The sequence below is a fragment of the Nestor notabilis genome, unplaced genomic scaffold, assembly GCF_000696875.1.
Source record: "Nestor notabilis isolate BGI_N333 unplaced genomic scaffold, ASM69687v1 scaffold3554, whole genome shotgun sequence".
NCBI lineage: Eukaryota > Metazoa > Chordata > Aves > Psittaciformes > Psittacidae > Nestor > Nestor notabilis.
In genome coordinates, this window is record NW_009925027.1 from 1 (window position 1) to 21321 (window position 21321).

Consider the following 21321-nt stretch of genomic DNA (forward strand, 5'->3'; position numbering starts at 1 on the left):
TGCCCGCCCCGCGGCGAGCCCACCTCTCCCGGGTCCCGGGCGCTCTCGCGTTATGAAAAGTGCCGGTGGTGGTGGAAGCAAAAAGCGATTTGTTGCCGCCGGCCCCTCCTTCCAGCCCTCGAAATGACTGGCAACTCTCGGCTCCCGTTGGGAAGCGAAGCTCGAACAGTCGCCTCCCCGTCGGACCGGGGCTCTAGGGCTGCGTTTGCCTGGCAGCCCGCTTAGCGCCGTGAGGTTTAGGTCTGTCGGCACTCACAAGCTCACCAACACTTTCTCCTCTGGAACTTTTACCCGAAGTTGACAACCTAATATGTTTATTTTATTGCTTCTCTTCACTACACAAATATTTTAGCCGTATAACCTGCTATGGTTTTTTCTGCTTTGAAAAAGTTGCGATTTGAGATTTCTTTTTTGTTAGTTAATCGTTGTCGTGAAAAGCAGGTGAGGAAAAGCACTAGAAGTGCATGTGAATTGTGTAAAACACATGAGCCCAACGAAGAACAGAGTTTAGTGCTACATAGAGAAATGTAAGTGAGAGTAAGAAAGTACAAACTGATAATGCCTGGATGTAGGAGAAGATGGGTGAAATCTCTTTGCCAGTCTTCATGAACTTCCTATCTTTCTATTTAAATTAAAAAATAAGAGAAAGTGGACAAGATTATGGACATTTCCTACCTGTTTAAAGCTGTTAGCACCTAAACATGTCAATACCCAGTGGCCTCATCACCCTCTGAAATCTTTAAAAGGGTTCTCCTTCATGTCATTACACCTCTGAACCACTGAAATGAAGCAAATGTTTATCCATGTTCTGATGGAATTGCTCAAAATAAACCGATTCATGTATGTGAAGGAACAACCGGTTATTTCGTGTGTATTAATGAAGTTAGTAGCAATTTTACAGTTGAGGTACAGATGCAAAGAAAGCTGGCAGTCTGTTAGTGGCCATGGTGATGCTTGGCACCTCCACTGCCAGTTTGCTGTTACAGAATACAAGGTGGAGTTATTACGTAGCATTAAAATACAACAACAAAACAACTTCCTTCAGTGACACTTTCTGCTATTAAAAGAAGGAAGACTTATCAGGAGTGGCTTGAATGGATGTGATTTTTGTTGTTCTGTAATATTTTTGTAATGTAGAAGTACCAAAAGAAATCTTGAAAGATGCGTAGTTACCTTAAAATTTCCTTGTGTCGTTTCTCTGCCCTTTAGCAAACTTATGTCACTGACATACTTGCTCCAGATTGCAAATTCAAGTTGAAAAAGTTCTACATTTAATACTTGCTCTTTAATTTTCCTATCTTTTGTGCCAAATGTAACATAGAGCAAACTTGTTTTAAGGCAATTAGTCTTCTTTCTGATATTCTGTTGTCATAATGGTGTGGAGTGTCAGGAGGAAGCAATTATGAAAAACGCTGTTCTTCCTATATGCTATGAGTAAGCAGAAGTAGCGGTAAAGATGTACAAAAGCATACAGCATTCTGACTTAAGTCTCTGAATATTGCGTATTTATAATTCAAGCTGCCTGTTCCCTTTGGAAGTTGCTCATTTCAGAGCATTGAATTGTTAATGGTTTTAGGAAATAATTTTAGTGTATGTTGCAGAAGTCTGGATTATTTACTAGTACTAGAATGTGCATTAACTCAAGCAGGAGAGAATCGATAATAGTGCACTGCTTGACGATCCTAGCCTTAGTTAGGAAGGCATTAATTGCATTTATAGTGAAGTGCCATTCATTAGGCCTGGCTTAGAATACCTCTGATACATGTATTGGATCATTAGTCATATTCTTCAGAAATAACTGTTGTATGAAACTAGCAGAGTTTGGAAGATACTTCTACATTTCTGTGTACATCCCTGCACCGCTCCTGACCATCATGTTTAGGGAATTTCTTTTCAATGAATGAAGCTTTGGATACTGAAAGGGCTATATTTAAGTTATTAAAGTGTTAGCTAGTAAATTTCAAACCTGTAGTTTAGACAGGGTGAGTTTGTAAAAAGGTGAACTCAGGCACCTATAATATTTGGCCACAGATTTCAGAAGAGAAAAGTCTGTCTTGCCACAAATAGTAACTTAATTGATGTTCTGAAGAAGATCACTAGGTATTTGCTAAATGCTTTTAAAAACCTACTGGTAAGCCAGTTTCAGCATCTAAGGATAATATAAGTGAATGCATAAGATCAAGACTTAATTTGATAATTTTTGAAGTTATTAAGTACACCGGCTATTTAAGTCGCTTGTTGCTGTGACTAGCAAATTGATTTGTCTGTTTTAGAAGAAACACTGTATGTTGTTATTATTATTATTTTAATAACCTGCTGTAGACCTATTTTCAGCCTTTTTGGCCAATGCCATTTTAGAGGTCTAAAGCTTATAGGGTTTTTTGCGGGGGGGAAGCTAATAGTCTGCAGTATACTATCAGAAGGCTTTTCTGAATTTAGACTTCCTTAATTTATCCTGTTCCTCGGTAGTGTTCCCTGTATTGCATGAGTAATAAAAATGCACAGTAAGAACAGTTCTTGGTTTTGTTTCTTTGTTTTCTATCATGTGTGTGCACTTACAGAAAGAAATTGCAGTTAAGAGAATCGGTCAACTATGAGGTTTTGCAAGACAGTTCCATTAGGTGGTCAGCATCATCCCTTGAAATAAGTTTTGATCTTTGGAGCACAACTGTGTTCTGCCATTTGAAAACACTTTTAAAAGGTGTAGTAGCTTGAGTTAGGCATCGGAGTGGAGAAACAAATAGATGATAGACTGCCAGGATGCCTAAATATGCAGCATTGTTCTACATTATTAACAGATATCGTCAGCATTGAACCTAAAAGCATAAGCATTGATTTCACGTGCACACATTTTGTTTTGTTAGCGTATTTTTTGTATCTTCCTTCTGTAGTATTTCTTTTTGCAATCATAGCTGTCTGTTCATGAAGAAGTGTATCTGCTGTTATAACTTAGTTACATTAGTTGTACACTTTTAATTCTCCCAAAGGTAGGTAATTAAATGCCACTTAGTTTCTATCAAAAAAAGACTGTCAGCTTAAGCACAGGATTAAAGACTGCAGTGAGTCGATAGTACTGATCTGTGTGGTTTATTTTTTGCAGGGTTGAAGATGCTGATGTGTCTGAGAAAAGTGTAAATGAAGAAAATGGAGAAGTATCAGAGGCAGACCAACCACAGAACAAGCACAGCCGACACAAAAAAAAGAAACACAAACACCGAAGTAAACACAAGAAACATAAACATTCTTCAGAAGAAGATAAGGACAAAAAACATAAACACAGACACAAACACAAGAAACATAAATGGAAAGATGTTGCTGATGCCTCTGACAAAGAAGATGGACCAGCTAAAAGAACTAAAATTGATTTTTTAGCTCCTCTGGAAGACTTGGAGAAACAAAGAGCATTATTGAAAGCTGAACTTGAAAATGAATTAATGGAAGGAAAAGTCCAGTCTGGGATGGGGTTAATATTACAAGGTTATGAGTCAGGATCTGAAGAAGAGGGGGAAATAAATGAAAAAGCACGGAATGGGACAAGACCTGCAGCTAAGTCAAACACTAAGGGGAAATTAGAACCTGTGGACAATAAAACTAGTTCCAAGAAAGGAAGTAAGAGTGAATCAAAAGAAAGGACTAGGCACAGATCTGACAAAAAGAAAGGCAAGGCAGGAGTTGATGGAATCAAAGAGAAGACAACTAGAAGCAAGTCAAAAGAAAGGAGGAAATCCAAAAGCCCTTATAAGAGAAGTAAGTCTCAAGACCAAACAAGGAAGTCTAGGTCTCCAACGCTTAAAAGGCGATCCCAGGAGAAAAACAGAAAGTCTAAATCTCCCCCAGAGGATAGAAATAAGGCTGATGATAAAAATAAATCAAGAGATCGCAGAAAGTCCCCAGTTGTAAATGAAAACAAAAGCAGAGATCGTGGCAGAAAATCTAAATCTCCTGCAGATCTAAGAAGCAAATCCAAAGATAGAAGATCACGGTCCAAAGATAGAAAACCTAGGAGATCAGAGACTGACAAAGAAAAAAAGCCAATTAAATCTCCTTCTAAAGATGCTTCTTCAGGGAAAGAAAACAGGTCCCCTAGACGACCTGGCCGTAGCCCAAAAGGAAGAAGCTTATCTCCCAAGCAGCGTGAAAAGTCAAGAAGAAGCAGATCCCCTCTCTTTAATGATCGCAGATCTAAACAGAGTAAATCCCCCTCCCGAACCCGGTCTCCAGTTAGAAGAGTGAGGAGTAGATCTGCAGAAAGGAAAAGAAGAGAATCAGAAAGGAGGCGTCTGTCTTCTCCCAGGTAACTTAAAGGCGGCATTACCAATCTCAAAAGCACTTTACAGGATGAAAGATCTACTAGTTCAGTGTTTATCTCCGTTTTATTCTGAAAATAGCTATGAAAAAAGGTCATCAGATTGTGCATTATATTATGAGGTGACTTTGTATGTATTCAGTTTATAAAAGAACACTTCCCCCAGCCGTCAGACATGCAAATTCAGCTTTGGTTGATAAAGTGCTGAGTTATTTGCTGCTCACACCATTAGTGGGAGCAAGTCTTGTAGCTCAGGTTCTCTCATTTTAGTCACTCGGTTGAATTCAGAACGTAGCTTCTCTTTTGTTTGCTGGTTAATAGTTCTGTTGCTTTCAGGAATTTCTGTGGCTTGAGAGTCCCTTCTGCTGTTACATATCAGTGTTGGCTAAAAGTGGGGAATTAGCCCCTTTTTCCCCTTAAAAAAAAGCAAACCCAAATACCCTAATGATAAGAGTCAGCATCTGTGAGTGTAAGCAAATCTTTTACATCAAGATGTCCTTCTTACGGTCTTTTTTTTTTTTTCCTCTTAGAAGGATTTTGTATTTTTCATTTGCTGGAGGTATAGTAGTGTTGCTTTGTTATTGCTTTGTTGTGCATCATTGCCATATTTTGCATACACTTAAAGGAGAAAGACTTTTCAATGTATTTTTTTGTCTTGGCATGTTTTTTAAAGAATATTTAGCCTATGAAAGCAGTTACCTTGAAATTTAACATAAACCACGAGGCAATAATTACTATCATCGTCTTCTCCGAAGCTGAGAAGGCCTGAATGGTAAATTCCAAAGCAGAGAACAATGTATATATATGCACTTTTGGAAGTAATTCATTAAATGTAACAAGTTCAACACGCAACAGTTCAGCATTCTTTTTATATAATGAATAATTTCAAACTTGTTAGTATGGGGTTTAGCTTCACCCACTCCAAGAATTAAGAACAAGAAAGTATGACTTTAAAACGATACATTCAAAAAACGATGTATTCAAACTACAAAGATCTAGCTCAGTAAATAAGCACCTAATAAATGTGAAAGCCTTTCTGCCTGCATCACTGAGAGTTGCTGTGGTTTCCAGTATGGGGTATCTTCTAATGGGTGCTTTGTCAGCTTATTTGTCTGTACTGCTGCTTGGCAGTACTGCAGTGGCTTTGGAGGATGGCCCCAGTGGTGCTAACCAGGTTAAGCAAGTATTGTAAGTGGTAGCAGTTTCGCTGGCTGCTTTCTGGTGAATCAGGAATATATCGACACATAAGCACTAGGTTTCTTTGACACAGTGTTTGACTTCTCTTCTGTAGCATTTTGCATCTTTCCGTTTTCATTTTTCATGACAGCTTGTGTTGCAGCCGGTTTGAATTAGTTGTCTAGACACTATTTCAAGTGATGCATGTGTCTAGAATTTCGCTATCGAATTCATATTTCTGTAACACCCTGGTGAACAGCATGTGAGTGGAGCAATAGTAAGAAATATTTGCTGCTGGAACTGTTTGCAAATCAACAGGAATTCTCTTTCTTTGTGGGACATATCCGAACCAGCTCCAACTATGTCGGAGTTTTAACTACCTGTAATTACTCAGGCTGCCAGAGAATTTCAGGAGCTTTAATGAACAGTTTTAACAAAAATTCCCACTAATTTTATTTTACATGTTTGTTTCATGTAGTGTTCTAATCATGTAAGATACTTCTCAGGCCTTTGACTAAAGTTACTCATTACATGATAGTACTTTGAATTCTTAATCAGCTTCTACTTTTTACCTCATACCTGTGATCCCTGAATTGATTTGTTTTTCACAGCTGTTTTGATTGGGTTTTGGCAATACCACCACTTTGTTAGCCAGGAAACCCGGAACTGTCAGTTCATCCTGTGACTTTTTTTCTAATGTCCTTCAGAAGCACATAATATAAATTAAATTGGTTAAATCAAATGCCTGCTCCAGCATTAGAGTCTACAGAAATTTCTTGTAGAAACTGTCATTACTTCTGCATGTGCATAAATTCGCCTTCTGTCCCACTGTATAGTATTTTGTGTATGCCTGGTCATTTTAAGTAGCCACGGTAATGGAAGGTGATATAGCAGTCTCAAACGAAACAAAAACAACGTTACAGAATCTCTCAGACCCAAGAGATTTTGTTCGTTAATGAAATAACCTGTCCTAGTCTGATGAAACAAAAAAAAAAAACAAAAAAAAGGGGGATAAAAAGAAATAGAATAGCAACATTTTCTTTGAACAATGGTGTGCAAATATTTTCTAACACTATTTTCCAGAAATATTTTGTGTTGGAACCACATTAGAATGGTGGTTAAATATTTTTAGCTTCTATCCTTTCCAATTTTTGATTGAAGTCTGGCTGTCATGGAATACAATGAAGCTTTTTAATGTAGTTCTCTCATCAGGGATTTTTTTTTTTTTAATCCTTGAATAATTGTGAATCTGTATAGACAAGAATGAACAAATTTTGAATAGTAAATAGTGTCAAATCTGAATTATTTTTTGTGAAGGATTGGTTTACATTGAGAATGTTGGTATTCAGCTGCTGGGTGAAATGTTGAAATTGTCCGATTCTAGTGCCCAGATTGAAGTAGACATCAGTTATTGCTGTGAAGTAACATTGTCCTAAATTTAGATACTGTGTTTTAAAGTTGCTGGGAAAATTCTCAAGGATTAGTTCTGGGGCTTTGTTTATTGTTTAAATACTGCTTCTGATAAAGATGAAAACAGGTCACTATTTATGTAAGACCTAAACACAACCTTTGTTTTAAAACTCCTCTTAGCTTTCTGGTAGTAATTAACAAACTCTGTTTAAGAGTTGTCCTGAACAAGACCTAGGTATGGGCATGTGTTTCCCAGGGTGGGCAGAGACACACAGGAAAGGCAGCCATCTCTGCAGCACATGTATCTATCCCTCCCTCAGAAGTCAAACTGGTGGTTCCTCACCCACAGCAAGATTTTAAAGTGAGCTTTTAGCAGGAACTGTGATTTTTGTTTTCAGCTTGCTCCTGCTTTGACTACCATTCTCTTCTTCTGTTTTAAGAACACGGACCAGAGATGATATTTTGTCTAGACGAGAAAGATCAAAAGATGTTAGCCCACCCAGTAGATGGTCCCCATCCAGAAGAAGATCTCGGTCCCCCATTAGAAGGAGGTCTCGTTCACCCCTTCGACGCAGCCGATCTCCAAGAAGGCGGAGTAGGTCTCCTCGCAGGAGGTAAAGACACACTGTGGTTTTTTTTTAATGTATTTTGCAACATACATTAATACTAAAAGAATAAAGGTTCTGTCTTTTGTATAAAAAGACAAATTTTTGTCCACAATTATGTGTGCTAGCATAGTTGAATTCACTTTGTCATCCATCAGGTAATTTGTTTTATTATTTGGAGTCCTTATATACCTTTATGTTCTATGAATAGATTTTCCTCCTTTTCTCGGGGGAAAAAAAAACCAAACCCCAAACAAACGCCAAACTGCTCTCACTGTTACCAGGGATAGAGGCCGAAGAAGTAGATCTCGCCTTCGAAGGAGGTCCAGGTCACGTGGTGGCCATAGACGTAGGAGCAGAAGCAAAGCTAAAGAAGACAAATTCAAAGGTAGTCTTTCTGAGGGTATGAAAGCTGAACAGGAGTCTTCATCAGATGAAAAGTAAGAATGAATTTCTAACTTGTGCTGTTATCTAAAAGTAGAGGTCCATTAATACGGAGAATGGACTGACCTTTTATCTTCATGGTGTATTTTTTGAGTTGTCATGTAAAACCATAATCATGTTTTAGTGGTTTTTTGTGGTCTTGTCAAATTGCTGTTGGGATGATCTGAAAAACTTTGGAGTATTCAAGAAATACCAAAACCTGTTGGCTAGTGGGCAGATCTGATGGGATGATATCTTGTTAGGTTTCTAAATTCAACTTGATTGGTATCTTGTGAAAGTACTTGGTCTGTTCCCTTGAGCTCATTGCTTAAGGAAAAATTGTAATAGCTGAAAGGATGAATTGCTATCTGCAAATTGTTTTTATATTTAATGAATATCTACTTAATCCAATTGCACAAGAGTATCCATTCTTAACCAGATTATTAAGGAAGAACGATGCTGGAATGAAAATTGTTGTTGTTTTTCTCTTTAAAAACAGTCACTGTTAATTGTTTGCAGTTAAAAAAGAAACACACCAACTCCCAGTGAGATACCAAAAGATAAATTTTCTCTGTAAGGAGATGTAAATATACACACTGGGATTTAATGCACCTTTGCTTTCTGAGTTAGTTGAACAGCTATTGTTTGATATATTGTGTGCTTTCTATGCCAAAGAACTTCATTTGGTAAAACTCAATAGATAATCTTATGTTTATGATGATATATAAAAACTAATTATGTATTTATAGTCTTGAAGACTTTGATTTGGAAGAAGAGGATGAAGAGGCAGAGATAAGACAAAGAAGATTACAGCGGCAAGCAATTGTTCAGGTACATGGTTTATATTATCATGTAGGTTACAGAAACTAATCTTACATTTTTAGCGTAAAATGTGTTAAAGCAAGGCCCATAGCCTGTTACTACATTATGGTAGTAATTACTATATTTTTTTCCAATTAATTCATTGTAAATGTTAGTCTCTGGTAAACTTGAAACTTCTATTGCATCACCAATCTTTTTAAGAGTGAAATGACTCTTCTGTAAATCATTTTTGTGCCACAGTTTAAATGTTCTCTGACAGCCTAAGCAGCACTAAATTTGATTTGGCTTTTATGCAAAGCCCATTGTAAAATCCTTCAGAAGTGTGACTGAGCAAAGCCATATAAAATAAAGTATTTTTAAAGGCTGGTTATACCTGTTGTTGGTCCACGCAGGAAGCAAATTTCCAGAGCTTCCTTCCTTAAATGGAAAACCTCTGCTTGTATTACTGAATGGTTTGACCTTGATAACTGGGTGGTATCAATATTTATTCATTCTGATTTTGAACTTTTGGGAATTTTAAGCTTACACATTTGTATAATGTCGTACTATGTCAGTTAAAGAAATAATACGTGAAGTGTTGTCTTCAGCTTTTTTAACGCATCGAAATCTGTCAACAAGAACAAATGAATAAACAGGATTTCCAATTCAAATAAAAAATCTGAATCTAAAAACTACTTTTCTGTACCATAATACTAATGAAAATAGGAAAGATTCTAGGATGTAAGATATGAAATCATTACCTTTTCCTTAAAGACTTTATTTTCATACTTGTGTGCCAGAATGCTTTAGTAATGAATCTATAGCTACTGACGTTTTGTCACACACAACCAAATAGTTAATCTCCAATAAAATTGTTTTTTACAGAAATGTAAAAGCCTGAAGGGGACACATGATTTTTTCAGTCTTATTTTATGGTCTGGGCTCTGGTGCATTGTGCAGAATGGATTTTCAAAAGCTGTATCCCATTCTGCGAAGGATCTGTTGCCTTTAGGTGATTATGAAGGTTTCAGCACAAGCCATTGAAAGGCTGAGTTTAAAAATGTTTAAATCATGATAAGATGTGATGGTGAGATTAACAATTAAATTTCTTTATAGAAATACAAAGGCCAGACAGAAGACAGTAATATATCTGTACCATCTGAACCGAGCAGTCCTCAGAGTAGTACACGTAGTCGCTCAAATTCGCCAGACGACATCCTAGAAAGAGTAGCTGCTGATGTTAAGGAGTATGAACGGGAAAACGTGGACACATTTGAGGCATCAGTAAAGGCCAAGCACAACCTCATGACAGTTGAACAGAATAATGGTAAGAATCAAAATCTTACAGTTTGGAAAGATCACACATTTTGTTTGGTTTCCTTGTATACTTGCAGGCTTGGAAGTAGGTTGATTTTTTTATTTTTTTTTCTTGGACAGAATTTGAGAATGTTTCCACAAATGTTATGGTACTTAACATTAAAGTGAAGCTTGCTCGTTAAGGAAGATTATACGAATGGATGATATATTTATAGTAACTCTCAACACAATTCATACCATACATTTGGAAGAGCAAATAACGATTTCTGTCTTTACTGTTAAGAATCATCCTTTTTAACTTCCACATCTTTCTTTTCACTTTCGCACGTTGTTTTTGTAGAAGCTTAATATAGTCCTAGTTTTTATTTTGGGGTGGGTTGGAAACCACGCCCTTTTGTCGCTTGTTGGGGTTTTTTCTGGTCAGAGCCACTGTGTCAGAAGAATACAGGTGGGTCTATAGTCATTTAGAATGATTAAGGCTTTTGAAAGCCATTGCAAATAAGTCTATTTTGGTAGCATAACTTCTTGCTGAAGAAATGGCTATTTCCTCCTCTTCCTCCGTGCACATAATCTCTTATATAGCAATATTGAAATTAAATAAATCTTGACATAAAACCTGCCTTGTGCCTGTTGCGGCGAAAGGAACATGGAGCATCTCCCAGTGCACCCTGTAATGTTGACAGTCTTCCAAGTAGTCAAAGGTGTGTCTAGTTGCTGTGTGGTCATACTTGAGCTAGTTCTTTTAATTGCCACAGCATGCTGTTTAACAAGGGCTATGAAACCGCCCAACCCCTCCAGGAAATAGTTGGACAGTTAACTTGTATTTCATATCATGTGCTAGACATATCCTTGGGGGCTAAATACGCTATCTTCTAGCAGGCACTGCCGTTCTTTGGCACTGGTGCACTCCTCTGTAGCTTGTGCCTGCTGTTCCCTTGAGCAGTATGTTTTCAGATTGTTCTTCTGCAACGTAGGTAGAAGGAACAGTCTATGCACTTTTCCTTTATTTGCATACTGCAAGTTTGGGTTTAGTCTTCTTGTGTGTAACAGCGTCTTTTTCCGGTTTTGTCAAGGCATGTACTTCTTCTCATTTTGTCCACTAAAGTGTATGAAAATATAACAGTTAAATACATAGATATTTTCAAGATATGAAAAAGCGTGGGTTGTTTGTTTTTTTTTAACAGATCAGTTGCACTTAAATCTGGGAATTTTCATATATTGATGGGGTTCTGGGTTGGAGTTGGCTATAACAATAGATGGAAGCAGTAGATCATCTTTCTTTGTAAGAGCATTTTTCATTTGTATCCTGGCCTCATACAGGGCCAGGATAGTAAGTTGCTGAGGAACTAGTTACAACTCATTGTAGCCCAGTGAGTAACTGGAACTAAAAAGAAAATTTGAAGAAGTTGATGGAAGGGTCTGTGTCTTGAAACAGTGGCATAACTTGTCTCCCCATCGTGTCAGATGATAGGTCTATACCTTGCAACAGTGGTGTCAATGTGATGGACGAGAGGTTTCGATGCTGTCAGAAGATTTCAGTGTAGTTATTCTGTATGAAAGAGATTGGGTATATGCATCATGAGGGAGTGTTTGTGATTTCCTATGGTCATGAACCGATGCTACCATAATGTGTGTTATAGAATAGTTTGAAGTTTCCTTGCCTTCACTAACATGTTCTTAATTTATATTTCTTTGCTTTTATCTTGTCAACCAAGTAAAATTTCTTTGGGACTTTAAAGATGATTAAAAGGTGAGAAAGGGATAATCTTGCCCACATTAAAAATGTTTCCATTAAGCATAATAGTTAAGACTGTCTTTAACTAAAACCTACACATGAGGTCCTTTTCATAGGGTTGAATAAAACATTTTCCAAAGAAATAACTTCTGGGCTTTACAGCTTTGGTTTATAGTTTGCAGAAGAGCCTGAACTTAGATATTGAAAAAGCACCTGTAATTTTTTATATATATACATGGTCATTTTACATTTCTTTTTATCCATTTATGTATAGTCATTATCTGTAGGGCATCATGTAAGTATGTACTTTTTTCTGCTGTGTGAATTCGTTGAAAGCTATTATACTTAATTTTTCAAGGAGGTATAAATTTTTGAGTGCTTTGAAGAACTTAAGCAATCTGAGTTTTGTTTTTCTACAGTGTAAAACAGTATTTGCTAGAAACGTTAGTAGAGCCACCTGTTAGCCAACATGCTGATCTTAGGTTATATTATAATACATAGCAAGTCATGAATTATGCCGGTAATCGAGTTACTAGTTCGTCTTTTTTTTTTTCACATTGAGTAATCTAAATTTCATTTTAAGGTTCAGCTCAGAAGAAACTGCTAGCTCCTGACATGTTCACAGAATCAGATGATATGTTCGCTGCATACTTTGATGTAGGTAATTCTTGGAGTTGAAATACATGATTCATTTTTTTTTCTTGTTTTTTGTTAGAGAATTACTGTCACTTGAGGTTTGTGGGAGGTTTGATTTGTAAAAGCATGTGTAACTGACTGGATAACATGCTCTGAATCTTTTGATCAGCCAAGGCAGACAAAATAGTTCTTGATTAGTATTTCACTTAAAGAAAACCTGATGAAACTAGTTTTACCAGAGTTAGTGATTGGGGAATTCACTTGCTGTTTGAATAGGACCTATAACAATGCATGGTAACAAACCTATTAGGTTAAGCTTCATGTTTATGTTACCATGCTGCACTGTTCTAAATACAGGCTTTTTTCAGAGCTTCATGTATGGTTAATTAAAAAGTGTCTGCATAAGATATTTTGATCTGCTAATGATGCTGTGGTGGAGTGATGTGGTGCTTTGTTTGGGGGGTAAGAGGGGGCTGCTTGGTTGTGGGTTGTTTTTTTGGTTAGTTGGTTCATTTTGGATAAAGAGATACATTTCTTGGGTTTACTTTTACATTATTCCAGCAGCTTTTCTCTGAATGTTCTTAAGTGTCCTGCAAATATTGGTAGTCCAGTGACTGGTTTTGAGACCTTACTTGCCATTCTCTGTAAATATACCACATTGTTGCCGATCCATAACACTGAGATACAAGACAAGACAACTGTCTTCTTAACTTAGAAAATTCTCCAGTTAATTTTGGTTTATGATAGATGTAATCTACTAGTTACAACAGAAGCATTGGTGACAGAAGGCTGCCATGGTCTTACTCTAGTAACATTGGTAATAATAAAGAATTTCAAAAATCAAAACCCCTTTAACCAGGAAAAATAGAAATACTTGAAGGATCATGTCTGGGGAGTGCATTTTTAAAGACTTGAAAGTTACAAGTAGGGATTTACATGGCTTGTAAATGAGCAGTTCCCCCTTCCAGAAACTGATGTTTGATTGAAGGTGCACTTTACTACTCATAGATTTGATGGCCAAATCTGTTAAGAGATATCAACAGCAATTGTACTAATTTTATGATCACAAGTAAATAGTATGAAATCTGTGAATTGGCATTGAATAAACAGAAGTTTAAGGCTTAAACAGTTACATTTTCCTTGCAAATTGCTAAGCTTTTTTCCTAGAAAGATACTGCAAGTAAAGTCTTATTCAGGTGGTCCAAAATGTGCATCTAATATGACTTGTATAAATTCCTTATGGATATTAATTGAAACTTTGCCCATTTCTGTTTATTAATAGTTCTGTTTGTTGATCTCATACTCTTTCCTTGCATCAATCTTTAGATACTGGTATGTAAATTTTGTGTTCAGTAGTTTCTCTCTACTACAAGTTAAGTGTGTTTGTACTGTGGAGAGGAACAGTGTTTCAGTAGGAAGAAAGAACTTTTGGTAAGTAAGCATCATGGACAAACAGAGCATGGAAGCAAAGCTGTTGTTTTGTTTTCTTCTTTCTTCAGAGTGCTCGTCTAAGGGCTGCTGGGTTTGGAAAAGACTTCAAAGAAAACCCCAATCTCAGGGATAACTGGACTGATGCAGAGGGCTATTACCGTAAGTTGTATTTGTTGATTTGCAAGGACAGGTAGAACGAGGGCACTGAATGGAAAAGATCCTCATGTAACACTGCCAAACTGTTATTCTCATGTCAGTGTACCTCACTGAGTGTGTAAGGCGATGGATGAAATTAGCATGCAGGTTTTAACCTCAGTTACTAAAAGATTCCAGACATACAGAATCACAGTTTGTTCCCCATGATTTCCACAAAGCTAGGTGATAGAATACATTATATGCTGTGAAATTGCACCGTTTATCCTTTTTTCCTGAATTTTATACAGATTGGTATAATTTTCATACAAAGATCCATTATGTATGTCACTCATAACTTGAAATTGCTTGGTTTTATCCTTCAGGTGTTAATATAGGTGAAGTTCTAGATAAACGTTACAATGTCTATGGTTACACTGGTCAGGGAGTCTTCAGTAACGTAGTGCGAGCCAGGGACATGGCAAGAGCAAACCAAGAAGTAGCGGTTAAAATCATCAGGAACAACGAACTTATGTAAGTAGTGATTTTGCTTGATAATAACAAAGCATATGTAACATTTGCAAGTTTTTCATGGTGTGATTTGAATCTCCCTTTGTTTCAAGTGAAGTAACAGATTACAGCTGTGATTCCTGCCTTTTCTGCTAATATGAGCCAGATAATGGGAAGCGCTTGAGGACTATGTATCCACACTTCTTTACAGCTATCACAGGAAGAAGGGTACTTAATTTTCATCGGGCACTTTCTCATTTGCAAAACTGCAGGGAACACTGGTAGCAAGAAACAAAGTTACAGTTAATTAGGAGGCCTGCCCAGCCCTAAAATTTTTGAGATGGGAGTCATGGACTCAAAATGGAAAAATGGAGAGGGACTTTTTGCAAGGGCAAAGGGGAATGGTTTTAAACTGAAAGAGGGTAGATTTAGAGCAGATATTAGAAAGAAATTCTTTATTAACAGGGTGGTGAGACATTGAAACAGGCTGCCCAGAGAAGCTGTGGCTGCCCCATCCCTGGCACTGTTCAAGGCCAGGTTGGACACAGGGGCTTTGAGCAACCTGGTCTAGTGGAAGGTGTCCCTGCCTGTGGCAGGGCTTTGGAACTAGATGAGCTTTAGGGTCCCTTCCAACCCAAACCATTCCACGATTCTATGGAAATTCTGTTTTGATGGACCAAATTGAGTTGGCAGGTCATGGGTTGTGTCCTAATCGATCACCTGCAACTTACATGTTTCCATGTATGTAAGGTATATAAAAAGGGTGGGAGTCTCCCTGCTGAAATAAAAAAAAACAGTCGGGGTCTTTCAGAATGAGTGAACATGAGTGAACAAGTATGATCTGTTAAACTACGATATGCGAGGACTTGTCTGTAATACCCATTTTTGGTATCTGCTGCAGTATTTCTACAGTCATGTCGTACGTCCTCTTGTATTAAAGACAAATTATAATCTTTTCCATGCATTTTACCTTGGAAGTTTTAAAAGATGTCTTGCTGTGTGTATAGCTGGGTTATTTTGAATTATATGAATAGGTGTCTAGAAAAGCTTTGTGTGTGTTTTGGGTTTTTTTTAAGAGGGGGTTGATAAACCATTTCAGTTTGGTTTGTGTCAAGATAAGAAGTCAGTTATTATCAGTCAGTCTAGACATATAGTCAGTTTAGGCTTAGCAAATTTTAATAATGTATATGTTTAAATACTTTTTGTTTTTAAGTGAACTTCCTGAGTGCTCTTTGAAACTAAAGGGTCACATTACAGGAGGAAATCTAATTATAGCTTTACATGCAGCCGGGAGGGAGTAGGAAAGGATGAGGTGTTTACAAAGGCGCACTGAACGAACAAGAATTAAATAAACTTTCCCAGTGTGTGGACACTGACAGCAAACTGCTGTTGTGATGTTGTTGGGTTTTTTTAAGCCATGGTACATTAAGTAATGACAAGACACTTCCTCATTTCTGCATAGTTACAACCATGCAAGTGAATGTCTAGATTTAAAAAAAATATATTAGGATTTCACTGATTTTTGTTTTACAACCATTTCTTCTTTTTTTCAGGCAAAAAACGGGCCTAAAAGAACTGGAATTTTTGAAGAAGCTCAATGATGCAGATCCTGATGACAAGTTTCATTGTCTACGGTTGTTCAGGCATTTCTACCACAAACAACATCTCTGTCTGGTATTTGAGCCACTCAGGTAAGATGTCAAATGGGGTTCTTTGCAAAAAGTAAAGTACTTCTGAGTGATTGCTACCTTTCTGGTTTGGGCTATTGTTCAAGAATGCAAGGAACTTGGTTTTGTCCTGGAATTGTCATCTTTTTATCTGCTGTTGAACTTGCCAAAAAATCGCCTCATCAGCATGTATCTTTTACATACTTCTTTGGTTACTTATTTCTGAAGAAAACAAGGACAAAGGCTTTACAGTTGTTAAGAAAACATTGTTCATGTGCAAATAAATCCTCTCAAATTAATCTTGATTAAAAAATGTGTTCTGAAGTAGGTAAGCCCGATCTAGTAAGTAATTATACAGTATAGGATAGATCTGGTTGACGCGCATTTTTGTTTTGTTACTGCAGCTACCAGAGTGGTAGGTATTTTGAATGCTGTTTTTCTCCAAAAATGTTTACAGCTAACTGGTTTGTTCGAGTTTGTCTTACTGTTTAGGAGGCAACCGGTTTTCTTTGTTAAGCTTTTCTCTATTCTTTCTCTCTGCTGTTCTTTTTTTTAATAGTATGAATTTACGAGAGGTGTTGAAGAAGTACGGGAAAGATGTTGGGCTCCATATTAAAGCTGTGCGTTCCTACAGCCAGCAGTTGTTCCTGGCTTTAAAACTTCTTAAAAGATGCAATATCCTACATGCAGATATTAAACCAGATAATATTTTGGTAAGTAATAAATGATTGAAACTTACATTGCACAGTCGATAGTGTGAAATCAAGTATTTGAAATTAACATCATTCCGTTAGTTCAGGTGAAGTCAAAATTTACCTGAAAATGTTAAGGGTTTACCATTGATATAAAATGCTGTTGTGGTATAAATAGTAAGAAATATAATACAGCAGGTAAAGAAAATCTTGTATCTAGTATAGTCTTTCTCAAACAAACCTGCATCCACTTGTATCTTGTAGAAAGCAGATCTTCCAAACTAAGACAGCATCCTTTCTTAGGAGAAATCTTGGGATCTTTTCTATCAATAGGTGAAGAATGTTCTTGCTTTCTGCAAAATGGAAGTAGGTTACGTCTGGATGAAGATTGTATTTATGTGAATGAGATAATGGGAAAAAGTCTTTACTGCTTCTTTTCCTCTTCTGTTTCCATTAAACATTCTGGTTTGCAGGCCATGAGAGCTACATCAGAGGAATCAAACATTTTTCCTTTGGTTTTCTTGGTGGTCATTCCTGTGACAAACTCAGCTTTTTTATTTTACTTAAAATGTTCTCTTCTTGCCATCACAGCAGTTAAACTTACTATATGAGCATGAGATATGTGAATTATATGCTGCTTTATGAATGGTACTCTGGAAACCAGAGTTGGAAGTCTAAACTGATACAATTTTGGTATCTGGAATGAAATCTGGGTCCACCAAGGATACGTTGATAAGGGCAAAGTATGTGAAACTGACCTTTTTCGTGTTTTGTAGGATCTGAAGACATAGTCTGTCACTTTCAATTTAAGAAAGTTTTACAGTTTCCTTAGAGTACAGAGAGGAAGGATTGAAATATGGGAAGGACTTCCAATTTAAAGGCTGAATGCTTTTCTTATCTCCAACTTAAATGTATTGTCACTTTCACAGTGCTGTTGGCAATTTTGTCTGCAGATAGTGCTAATGGATATTTATATTTAACTTTCAGGTGAATGAGTCTAAAACGATACTGAAGCTTTGTGACTTTGGATCAGCTTCGCATGTCGCAGATAATGACATCACACCGTATCTAGTTAGTAGATTTTATCGAGCTCCAGAAATCAGTAAGTCTCATTTTGGATTGGCTACATACATCTATCATAAGCAGTATGTACTATGCAGTAGCAGGATGTACCAGTCCCAGCAGATGAGAATTCGACTTCAATTTACTTTCTGGTCTTAGCAAAACATTACTCTGGAAATATGATGGCAGTCAAAAATTCAGACTTTGAGAGCATGCTTGTGTGACTCTGTGGTGGTCAGTGAGGACAGGGAGATGTCATTCTGATTGATTATAGTTATGTTTTAATTTAGAAGTATTGTTCTGACTTCTTGCTTTTTACTAATTTAAATCATGCTGATTAGTTTGGGTGTTAGATAAAAACCTCCCTTTCTAAAATAAGGAGACTGTAAAAAGTGTGTATCCTCTTTCTGTGGTAACTTTTTATTCCTAAGAGGAAGAGCTCCAACATAGTGACAAACGGGAATTTTTTCATCTGTCTGCTTTTGTGATATAATTTAAGGCTAGCTTTATGGAATTAACTGAAGTTGCTCTCTTTCAGTTATAGGAAAAATCTATGACTATGGTATAGATATGTGGTCTGTAGGCTGCACATTATATGAACTTTATACAGGAAAAATACTCTTTCCTGGCAAAACCAATAACCATATGTTGAAACTAGCCATGGATCTCAAAGGAAAGATGCCAAATAAGGTAAGAAAATAAGTACATGTGTTTAATATCTAAAACAACTGTAATGAACAGTAGAATATACTTTCTTTTTTTTCTCTCAATTCTCTTTCTTATCCTATATATCTCTTAACAGCAAGTAAATATCAGACATCTCTCTGGCAGTATAATTTATATTGATTTGAAATCTTATGAAGTGAAAGTATACAGCCTCTTTTTCATAGATTAAGTATAAAGTGAAAGCAGAAACCTAAGCACTGACCTGAAAAAAAATACGTAAGTCAATGGAAGATACTGTGTCCTTTTTCAGCTGGTTTGAACTGTATTTTTTTACTCAGTCTAGACGTTTCCTACTGTCTTTTTGATATATTTTTCATTAGTACTAAATTATTCATGTTGCAATAAGTTAGTAGACATTGATGTTAATTGTGAAATTTGTAACACAGAATTAGCCTGAAACTTGCCTCTTCCTCATTTTCTAGATGATACGAAAAGGTGTGTTCAAAGATCAGCACTTTGATCAAAATCTCAACTTTATGTATATAGAAGTAGATAAAGTGACAGAAAGGGTAAGTCATTGCTGTGTCAGCAGCCTGCTTTTACCAAGCTTTACTACTATGATCGTCTTCCAAAAAATATCTTGACATCTTAATTAAAAATAAGATTTTTTTTTTAAACTATTCGAATGTCCGTTTGCAGCAGTGTGGACAGGTTACATAGTTATGAACTGGCAACACAGGATATTTCCTACGATTTAGGAATGCGTTTAAGAAAAATCTAAGTTTAATCTTGGTAGGTATACAGGATATCGCCCCATAGTCTGTCCTTAAATTACTAATAAAAGAAATTCTGCCTTCATTTTAGAGAAGTTTGTCCAACTTAAGAATGATGTGCTTATGTTGTAGAAGGTCACTATTACTTTCTGTAACACTGTAATGTAGTATATTTATCAAGAATCACTGAATTTAGCGGTCAGATATGGGAACTTTCCATGTGCAATTTCGATTATAGAATAGTTTGGGTTGGAAGGGACATCTAGTACAATCCCCCTGCAATGAGCAGGGACGTCTTCAACTAGAGTAGGTTGCTCAGAACCACATTGAGCCTGGCCTTTAATGTCTCATGGGATGGTGCATTTGCCCCCTCTCTGAGCAACCTATGCCAGTGTTTTACCACCCTCATTGTAAAAAATTTCTTTGTAACGTCCATCCTGAATCTCTCCTCTTTTAGTTTAAAACCGTTACCCATAGTCCTATCGCAACAGGCCCTGATAAAAACTGTGTTCTCAGTCAACTGGGACATAAGGTTCATGTGTGCACCTGCTGTTGGCAAGAGATGCAGTCTGGCCTACCCCTGACAGCATTGCTTCCACTTTTCTCCTTTGTCCGCATGAGGATTTACGAGGCCATATCATAATGAGGGGCGTTGCTGATCAGATAGGAGAGAAGCCTGCAGAAAAGCTGCTGCTAAACCTCTGTCAAAGGGATAGGAGGTGTCCTGCCTTCTGTTCTACAAGGTTGTCATTTTTGTATTTGTAGGAGAAAGTTACTGTTATGAGCACCATTAATCCAACCAAGGACCTGTTAGCAGACTTGATTGGGTGCCAACGACTCCCTGAAGACCAGCGTAAAAAAGTACACCAGCTAAAGGACTTGTTGGACCAGATTCTAATGTTAGACCCAGCCAAACGGATTAGCATCAACCAGGCTCTGCAGCATGCCTTCATCCAGGAAAAAATTTAAACCAGATGAAGAAGTTCAAAGGGTTTGAGTAATTAAGATACAAAGACTGAAGAAATTTCACAGCAGTTATTAATGTATATAAACATAAATATTTCCCCTGCAAAGTTGAGGAAGAAATGATACATTTGAATTAACATCAAGGCTGATATTTCTTTTAGAAATGTTAGAGTAATTCTGTTTTGTGTCTTATGTGAAAATTTTCACTGTAGAACTGTTTTAATTGCCAAGACTGCACAGAAGTACAATGCTAATGTATATGGTTGCAGTTCGTATATATTATAAAAAGAAAAAAAAAGCATCTGTTATAAAAAAAAAAAAAAGAAAAGAAAGAAAAAAAAAAGAGCAGTAATACTGGGTGGTTGATTTGTTTTTAGCAGACTTGGCTTCATTTTTGTCTTTAAAAAATGGCCAGCATAAATGCTGTTTATATTCACATTTTCCTAGGTGTGTGTGTGCAGGCCACAGCAGCATGCCCTTGGTGTAGTCAGTGCCGAAGGGGGTCTGTTCCTTCTTGAGCCTGCCCGCAGGGATGGTCTCCTCTTTTAAAGCAGGTTGTGTACAACTTTCAGTACACTGAAGGTAAGCTAACCCATCAACATCACCGGTGTTTAAGCTGTTATTTTACTGGAACAACTGACAAATGAGAGACGATAGCGTTGTGGCAGAATTCCCTGCATGTTTGATAAATGACCTTGTTTTCTTTTCTGGCATTGCAACCGTGGCATAGTTACAACTTCTGTTCTGTTCATCACATGTAAAACTTGGAGAGTGCGCACTTGATGGATAGAGCGCCTTCAGTGTACTGTTTCTTATTACTTTAATTTTTTTAATCAACTTGCTATAGACTTTGTATACATTTTGTTAAATACAGGTCACTATGACATAGAACAGATACTTACAGGAGAGTTTTCATTTAGTAATTACAATTGTTGGGATCTCATTCAAAAGACCTTATATCTAAAGGTTAGATAGACAACATAAGGAAATTTTTAACTATTTGTATGTCATTT

At 36.9% G+C, this 21321-nt stretch overlaps 1 protein-coding gene across 1 annotated transcript; it reads left to right on the plus strand.

Moving 5' to 3' along the window:
* Positions 1 to 123: 123 nt before the first annotated feature.
* On the plus strand, positions 124 to 20660 carry PRPF4B (pre-mRNA processing factor 4B). Its single transcript, XM_010012851.1, has 15 exons — positions 124 to 203; positions 3101 to 4294; positions 7333 to 7506; positions 7782 to 7937; positions 8670 to 8751; positions 9838 to 10048; positions 12357 to 12430; positions 13909 to 13999; positions 14359 to 14506; positions 16036 to 16173; positions 16709 to 16862; positions 17829 to 17943; positions 18442 to 18593; positions 19052 to 19138; positions 20108 to 20660. The coding sequence occupies exons 1-15, from the start codon at positions 124 to 126 to the stop codon at positions 20309 to 20311; spliced, it is 3060 nt and encodes a 1019-aa protein (XP_010011153.1). The 3' UTR covers positions 20312 to 20660.
* Positions 20661 to 21321: the final 661 nt, after the last annotated feature.